The sequence below is a fragment of the Gigantopelta aegis genome, chromosome 13 (assembly GCF_016097555.1).
Source record: "Gigantopelta aegis isolate Gae_Host chromosome 13, Gae_host_genome, whole genome shotgun sequence".
In the NCBI taxonomy this organism is placed as follows: Eukaryota; Metazoa; Mollusca; class Gastropoda; order Neomphalida; family Peltospiridae; genus Gigantopelta; species Gigantopelta aegis.
Window position 1 is genome coordinate 38,864,282 of NC_054711.1, and position 9,570 is coordinate 38,873,851.

The following is a 9,570-nucleotide window of genomic DNA, read 5'->3' on the forward strand; positions in this document are numbered from 1 at the left end:
ATAATTACAATATCGCCTTATATTATAAATATCATTTACTAATACAAAATACAAACACAATCTCAACTCATCATAGCATAATATTATTTACTAATGGATGTTACAACAGTTTTAATAAACTCACAATCTCTCACCACCAGATTAAAACATCATTTACTAATGCAAAATATAAACAGAACTGCAGTTTTAATAAACAGTCTTATCTCACTATCCTGTAGGATATTTTACTAAACATATCAGTTCCCAGGAATGAAACGTGGGAATATTTTAGTTTTGTTGAGGATTGGGTCCATAGTAAATTTATAACTTAATTTGGGGATGCTGAATCCTCCTAAAATATATATACAAAATTACGTTTTATGGTTCCAAATGGTGAAGAACAAAGTGACAGAAAACTGTCAAATAAAAAGTATTCAATTGGTCACCACGGCGATTTCTATGTGATGTTTATGGCATTAACATATATGTGTATACATTTATAAAAAAAAAATCTATGTTGAAAATCTGAAAATTGTTTAAAGGGACATTCCCGAGTTTGTTGCAATTTTTAAGATGTTATCGACTAACAGACACTTTTTAACGACTGTAATTACATATCTAACATATTTTTCTGCATAAAATATTAGTGGCTGTATATTAAACGTGTTTCTGATCGTTCTAATATTTGTTAAATTTTATTTTGTTTCCTACAATAAATGTTTTTCGTACGTACGAAATTATTTGAAGACAAAATCCAGTTTGGGCTTCTTACAAATATTAAGACGAACAAAAACACATTGAATATACAGACACTGATATCCTAAACAAGAAAATATATTTAATATGTAAGTTTAATCGTAGAAATATTTTATTGGTCAGAAACATCTTACAATGCAGCAAACTCAGGATTGTCCCTTTAATTGTCCAATATGTTGAAAAACAAGATGGCGGAAAACAAAATGCAATAAAATACATAAAATTGACATCAATGTTTTCACGAAGGGCATTAGTAACACCGTAAACCTTGAATGCTCACATATATTTGCTGTATTAAATCAGCCGAGGTTTTGTCTTGAAATCTTCAACAATTCTGAACGGCAAAACCACTGTCCATGATCAAGACCGTATTTCTGCACAATGCAGTCGAATGGGCATTTAGCAAAATAGTGGTTGATGCCACGAATCTCTATCTAGTAGCTGGACCGCGTTCCACGAAGCGATCTTAGCCTTAAAGGGACATTCCTGAGTTTGCTGCAATTTTTAAAATGTTATCGACCAACAGACACTTTTTAACAATTGTAATTACATATCAAATATATTTTTCTGCATAAAATATTAGTGGCTCTATATTAAATATGATTCTGATCGTTGTAATATTTGTACTAGGTTAAATTTCGTTTTATTTCCTAAAAAAAATATATATTTGAAGACAAAATCCAGTTTGGGCTTCTTTCAAATATTAAGACGACCAGAAACACATTGAATATACAGACACTAATATTCTAAACAAGAAAATATATTTAATATGAAAGTTTTATCGTAGAGAGGGGCGAGACGTAGCCCAGTGGTAAAGCACTCGCTTGATGTGCGGTCGGTGTGGGATCGATCCCTAACGGTGGGCCCATTGGGCTAATTTTCGCTCCAGCCAGTGCACCACGACTGATACATCAAATACCGTGGTATGTGCTATCCTGTCTATGGGATGGTATATATAAAAGATCCCTTGCTGCTAATGGAAAAGAGTAGCCCATGAAGTGGCGACAGTGGGTTTCCTCTCTCAATATCTGTGTGGTCCTTAACCATAGGTCCAACGCCATATAACCGTAAGTAAAATGTGTTGAGTGCGTCGTTACATAAAACATTTCCTTCATTTAATCGTAGAAATATTTTATTAGTCGGAAACATCTTACAATGCAGCAAACTCGAGAATGTCCCTTTAAGATCACCGTAACTGCACACCTGACATATGCACTTAAGGTGATCTTAGCGCTAAGATCGCTTCGTGGAACAGGGCCCTGGTCTATAGGAGGACAGCCACTCCAGAGGAGACCCTTTACAATACATCCTTCACGCGCCGCGCAAAGAGGACAGCCACCCCAGAGGAGACCCTTTACAATACATCCTTCACGTGCCGCGCAAAGAGGACTGCCACTCCAGAGGAGACCTTTTCAATACATCCTTCACGCGCCGCGCAAAGAGGACTGCCACTCCGATACTAGTTTACTAAATCAAAACTAGCACAGGACAGAGCTCATTGGAATACGTACAGCTGTGATGACATGTACTCAAGAATCACTTTCAAAACAGTGATGATACCGGGTGTTCGCGAAAGATGAACATATCCTGTCCCACCGGTGCGACAAGGGAGATAAGTGCTGGGCAAACGGTGTTTAGTTTTATTGTAGTACGTTTGCTATCCCGAGAACTCTGACGGTAAGAGAGCTAGACGTTTTTGCTCGTTAGATACGTTTTAAAATAACTCAATAAAATAAATAGTATCTATTAGCTACTCATGTAGTATTTTCTATATAGCTATATAAAAACATACACCCCAGAGGAACTCCCAAAAGATATTTAAAATTAAAAAAAACCCCTGTCTACATCAATAATAATATAAAACAGTTTCTTAAAGGGACATTCCTGAGTTTGCTGCATTGTAAGATGTTTCTGACTAATAAAATATTTCTACGATTAAACTTACGTAAGTACGAAAAAATAATATATTAGGAAATAAAATGAAATTTAACCTAGTACAAATATTAGATCGATCAGAAACATGTTTAATATCCAGCCACTAATATTTTATGTAGAAAAATATATTTGATATGCAATTAAAATCGTTAAAAAGTCTCTGTTAGTCGATAACATCTTAAACATTGCAGCAAACTCAGGAATGTCCCTTTAACAAATTACTATCAAACCATATAGAGATTAAATATTATTTTTAGTGTACTTGAGGAGATTTAACCTATAGAATTTGATGACAATTTTGTTTGTTTGTTTTTGTTTGTTTTTTGTTTTTTGTTTTTTCTTTCTTTTGCTTTGTTGTTTGTAAGTGTTTATTTACACAGAGCTCACAAGAGCAGACGGCACAACTTGACGTTTTAATATCCATCTCGCCAGTCTTTCGTGACTCAAATGCATCTACATGAAAACATAATCCATCTGGCTGACACCAAGACTTACGTGATGCAATAACCGTCCAAATATTACTATAATAAACAATAAGTACGCTTTTATGCTTTATAATATGATACAAACATACATCGTATTTTTTGGTAAAATGTTGTTGTTTTTTTACAGATTTATTTAGTTTTCGATATTTATTTTGTTAATAGCCTACTACTGTAGCATTTAAAATATCCAAATTAACACACACACACACACACACACACACACACACACACTCTCTCTCTCTCTCTCTCTCTCTCTCTCTCTCTCTCTCTCTCTCTCTCTCTCTCTCTCTCTCTCTCTCTCTCTCTCTCTCTTGCATTATACTGAGGCGAAACTATTCATGTTGAGACTATTGTCCGTTTGCGTCAAAAGGTAACCGATGAATTGACATTTAACGTCATAATGAATGAATGAATGAATATTTAACGACACCCCAGCACGAAAATTTAACTTCATAATGAATAAAGATAAAATACATATAAAAACATATTAATTTATTAAGTTTCAAACCCATACCATCTCAAACTAAAATATTTGAGGAAACAATATCAGTCCAAATTAAAAAAAAAATTCTTTACAAATTACCATCAAACTGCTTAGGTTAAATCCTCTTTTCTGATACGTTTTTTAAGGTAATTGATAGAAAATCCAAGGTAATCTGAACGACAAAACCGTAATACATGACCAGGGCCGTATCTCTGAATGAGCATTTGGCAAAATAGTGGATGATTCCATGAATCTCTATCTAGTGCTTCCTCTATAAAAGTACAGCCACTCCCGAGTTAATCCTCGGCCTCGGTGGCGTAGTGGTTAAGCCATCGGACTACAGGCTGGTAGGTACAGGTTCGCAGCCCGGTACCGGCTCCAACCCAGAGCGAGTTCTTAAGGGCTCAATGGGTAGGTGTAAGGCCACTACACCCTCTTCTCTCTCACTAACTACTAACCAACTAACAATTAACCTACTGTCCTGGACAGACAGCCCAGATAGCTGAGGTGTGTGCCCAGGACAGCGTGCTTGAACCTTAATTGGATATAAGCACGAAAATAAGTTGAAATGAAATGAAAATGAGTTAATCCTTTACTGGATATTTCACCCCTCTTGCACCGCCATAACGTTTATTCCATCCTTCTTGCATCGCCACAAAGATGACTGCCACGTCCAGACTAATTTACTAAAGCACGCGCAGTTCTATCTTTAGTTCTTTCTGCATTATATTTTACTTCATAGACAATGGAAGTCAAGCTGCATGTCTTCACCCCTGTATTAAAAATGATATTTAATTTGTATATAATATAGTGGTACTCTGTACAGAAACATTGGTATGGGTTTAAAACTTAATAACATGTTTTATATTAATTTTAACTTTATTTATATATTTATTTATTTATTTATTTATTTATTTATTTATTATTGGTTTCTTTCGACGCAAAAGGACTATATACGGGTCAATATTTAACAAAGATCATTCTAATGTTCAATTTCAATGTGATAATTGGAGTGCTAGTTAAATTTGAGAAGGGCCAGTAAGATTTTCCTTCAACTGACCCTGCTGGCGACCATGGCTTTCATGTTAATTTTCAACCCTGATTAATTCATTCGTCATTCACATGACCAATTTTGACCTTTAATGCTCGTATAGACTGAATATATATATATATATATATATATATATATATATATATATATATATTGCTGGTTTCTGGTCAGCGCGCGAAATTTCCCACCCTAGCTCTCTATACCAAATATAATGCTGCGCCGCCTCAAACAATATTATTATGACACACCATGACATGACAAATAAGGTCGACGAGGACATAAAAACCCCAACCACAAACAAAGGGGGAAAACAGAAAACCGCATATGTACATTTATATATTACCGATATGGTCTACAATAAACAGTTATATAAATATCGTATTTTCCCACTCTATCTTTCTGGCATGGGCTATAACAATACATTGAAAACTGTTTTCATTAAGTCGGGCATTTTGGAATTTTCAAATTTAAACAGAATTAGTTGGGTGTTTGTTTTATTTCATTTATATCTCTAATATTAGTGCCATAATTTTGGATGCATTGCCGTTAATACAACTGATTGATAAGATACAAATATGATCAAATACATGGGCGGATCCAGGAAATATTTTTAGGGGGGGACCAAAAAAGAAGGGCACATAGACTCGTCAAAAGGGCACCTTACTACAAGTTTTGATATTTACAATTAATATGAATTCCTACAGTTCTACGTCATAATATACTAGCAATAATGAAGTAAATTGGCGTCACTCGCGTTAGAACCTCAATGGGGCCCCATTGAGACTCAATAACACAGACACATATCTGCAAGCTTGCGCATGTACACGAAAATCTTGATTTCATTTATCTAAAATATAATTATTGTTTACTTAAAAAAAAAAAAATTCTACAAACAAAAAGGGCACTTGGACATTTTGAGGGCACTTGAACAATTTTTTTGGGGGGACGCGTCCCCCTGGCCCCCCCCCCCTTGGATCCGCCCATGAAATAAAATTATGATCGGTTCGCTGTGTATACACTAATTTACAATGAAATTCACGATTGTGACAAACGCATGGGTTCGTTTTAACAGTTGGTTCACTATATATAAATATATATATATATATATATATATATATATATATATATATATATATATATATATATATATATATATATATATATATATATATATATATATGTATGTATGTATGTATATATATATGTATGTATGTATGCATGCATGTATGCATGCATATATGCATATATGTATGTATGCATGTCTATCTTTCCGTCCGTCAATACGTTCGTCCATCCATCCGACGGTCATGTTTTTCACGTTTCATTTCTTCTAGTATGTGTCTGCTCGCGGCTAAAAGCCATTACGGGTTGGCAGCGTAGATAAATAATAACCGTCACCCCACGCCGTGTGCCGGTGTCGTTGTACTGAATTGCCATCATTGTCGTAACCCCAACCACATCGTTGCAACCCGACAATCCATCAAGCGACGCTTGTGGTGCGGCGCAGCTCCACCTACTGGCAGTTTCGCGAAATTATATTGCTATGCACAAGTTCACAAGACGAGCAATGAGGACGTCTCAAAAACCCGTTTTTTCGGCGATGTTCTGAAGTAACGGTCTGAAAGCCGGACTTGTCTGTCAAGGGCTTTGATCGCGAGCGTGTGCCCGCCACAACCTGCCGTATTGGATATATAATACATCTTCATGAGTAGCGCTACTTTGGCGTCACGATGTCTTGGAAAGCTTTCTGTGTCTGTGTTTTGCTGTTTTTTGAAAAAACGAGATCTGCAGTGTTCCCGACAGGTGAGTTTCGTATTGTTTGTAGTTTTTTAAAACTCTACGCCATGAGTTTTCTGCCACAGTAAGCTATTTCCTTCTAACAGAACCTCTTTAAAGAGACATTCCTGAGTTTGCTGCATTGTAAGATGTTTCCGACTAATAAAATATTTCTACGATTAAACTTACATATTAAATATATTTTCTTGTTTAGAATATCAGTGTCTGTATATTCAATGTGTTTCTGGTCGTCTTAATACTTGAAAGAAGCCCAAACTGGATTTTGTCTTCTAATAATTTCGTACGTACGAAAAAAATATATATATTAGGAAATAAAATGAATTTTAACCTAGTACAAATATTTGAACAATCAGAAACATGTTTAATATACAGCCACTCATATTTTATGCAGAAAAAAATATATTTGATATGTAATTACAATCGTTAAAAAGTCTCTGTTAGTCGATAACATCTTAACAATTGCAGCAAACTCAGGAATATCCCTTTAACAATTAAAGTTTATAGTAAATAAATTTTCATACTAATAGAGCCTTTTTAACAATTAAAGTTATATATATAGAAATTACATTTTTGAAATAATAGGGCCTTTTTTAACAAGTAAAGTTATATATAGTAAAAACAATTTTGAAATAACAGGGCCTTGTTGACAATTTAAGTTCTGAAGTAAATACTTTTTTGAAAGTATAGGGCGTTTTTAACAATTAAAGTTATATAGCAAATACATTTTTTAAATAATAGGGCCTTTTTTAACAACTTAAATTACATAGAAAATACATTTTCGAACTAATATGCTAGGGTTTGATACCATATATCTTACAACGAGTTGCTTTAAAATGTATCTCACGAGTGAAAGCGAGTTTGATACGTTTTAAACAACGAGTTGTAAGATAAATGGTATCTAACGGACACGAATATATACGAAATTTTAACACGATAAAGTTTAAGACGGACTTGCGAATACGCGTCATCCTCAATAATTATCAGACTTTACAGTGCAAATTTTCGAACATGCTTTTTTTTTAAAGGTTATTTACAGGCCTTGATCTTTATCGCGTCACAGCCTGTCGTATTATCAGATTATTGTTAACACAGTGCAATCTAATTTCGATCGTGCAAGTTTTTTCATGTGATAAAAATGGCAATGATGTTTCTGGTCATCACGGGTGTGTCGCAACCTGTTCATGTCTTGATTTAATTGTTAACACACGAACATGTCTAAGCAAGTACAAGTACAGGGCGTGTTAAAAATAACGTAAAGCGATCGCTTCACCAACGGATGGTAAGGGTCGATCCCCGCCGGTGGCACATTGGGCTATTTATTTCATGCAATTTATAGGCTTTTTTGCTAAACCGCTTTCATTTGGAAGTAATGTCCTCTCCAAGACTATATGTGGGGGCGGGACGTAACCCAATAAAGTAAAGCGCTCGCTTGATGCGCGGATCGGTTTAGGATCGATCCCCGCCGGTGGGGGGGGGGGGGGGGCATTGGGCTATTTCATGTTCCAGCCAGTACACCACGACTGGTATATTAAAGGCTGTGGTGTGTGCTATCCTTTCTATGGGATGGTGCATATAAAATATCATTTGCTACTAATCGAAAAGAGTAGCCCATGAAGTGGCGACAGCGGGTTTCCCTCTTAATATATGTGTGGTCCTTAACCATATATCCAACGCCATATAACCGTAAATAAAAATGTGTTGAGTGCGTCGTTAAATAAAACTTGTTCCTTCCTTTCCTCTATCTAGTGCCTTGTCTATAAGAGGACAGCCACTTCAAGGAAACACTTCTTGCCCCCCCCCCCCTCTTTCCTGTCATGGACAGAGGAGCCGGCCACGACAGGCGTGCGCTACAACAGCTTGTTCTGAATGTGCACGTAAAACCCTATGACCTGACCTAAGGAGACACTTCACTAGACAATACAACCTTGTTGCACCGCCACAAAGAGGACGACTCAAATGTCATATTAAATACAATTTGTGTTTAGAATATTAGTGTCTGCATAGTTCAGTGTGTTTGTGATCGTGTTAAATGTTGCTTCCGTTGTTACATTAATCAGAGCCAGTTTTAACAACTAAAATGACATATATATTTAACGTTTTTTGTTTGTGTCGTTGTTGTTGGTTTTTTTGTTGTTTTGTTTTTTTCTTTCTGTTTTTTTTTCTTGTTTGTTTGGGGTTTTTTTTTGTTTAAAGACACCACTAGAACATATTGATTTATTAATCATAGGCTATTGGATTTTACACATTTGGTAATTTTGACATATATAGTCTTAGAGAGGAACCCGTTAAATTTTGCCATTAGTAGCAAGGGATCTTTTATATGCACCATCCCATTTTGTTTAAAGACACCACTAGAACATATTGATTTATTAATCATAGGCTATTGGATTTTAAACATTTGGTAATTTTGACATATATAGTCTTAGAGAGGAACCCGCTAAATTTTTTCATTAATAGAAAGGGATCTTTTATATGCACCATCCCATATGCACCATGCCCCACACACACACACACACACACACACACACACACACACACACACACACACACACACACCAACCCCGGCTACGCCACTGATTCGAGCTACCTTTTGTCCAGCTGGAGAAAACGTACCCTGTGTTTAGCAACATCTAGCGACGCTAACATTCTGGAATTATTTGGCTGGTCCTCGACGTGGTCAATGGGTTTACGTATAATACCTATAGCTAGTAAATAGTGTTATGTATGTGACAAATAGTGATCGACGCAATTTCTGCGGAGCTCCGAAGAAGATAGTGGAGGAACCTACATACAATTAACCAATCTGCACTGGCTATAGTGCATAGGACTAAACCCGTCTAAGTTCAGCCAACGAACGGTCGCGACCTGTTTTACTTGGTTCCCGACGTGGCCATTTGGTTTAACGTGAAGCGTATACTCCAGTCTAGCAGACGTTTTCCAACTCAGTCTGGCTGAACGCAGTCCAGTTTAGCGAACGTTTTTCAGGTAGCTCAGTCCCATGTTCAACGAGCAAACGTTTCGCGATGTGATCATTTGGTTTACCGTGAAGCGCATAAACCAGTCAAGCGGAACTTTTTCGTACC

The 9,570-nt window shown here is 36.0% G+C and overlaps 1 protein-coding gene across 3 annotated transcripts in view; it reads left to right on the top strand.

Annotated features, from left to right (window-relative positions):
* The first annotated feature begins 6,171 nt into the window (after nucleotides 1-6,171).
* The window catches only part of LOC121387822 (A disintegrin and metalloproteinase with thrombospondin motifs 7-like), a 33,481-nt gene continuing 30,082 nt past the window's right edge, over nucleotides 6,172-9,570 (top strand). For 2 of the 3 annotated variants that reach the window (XM_041519041.1, XM_041519042.1), the window contains exon 1: nucleotides 6,173-6,493. In XM_041519041.1, coding sequence (XP_041374975.1) covers nucleotides 6,421-6,493 — 73 coding nt within the window. In that variant the 5' untranslated portion in view covers nucleotides 6,173-6,420. Of the gene's footprint in view, nucleotides 6,494-9,570 lie in introns of all 3 variants that reach the window. The other variant, XR_005959886.1, reaches the window with a different exon arrangement.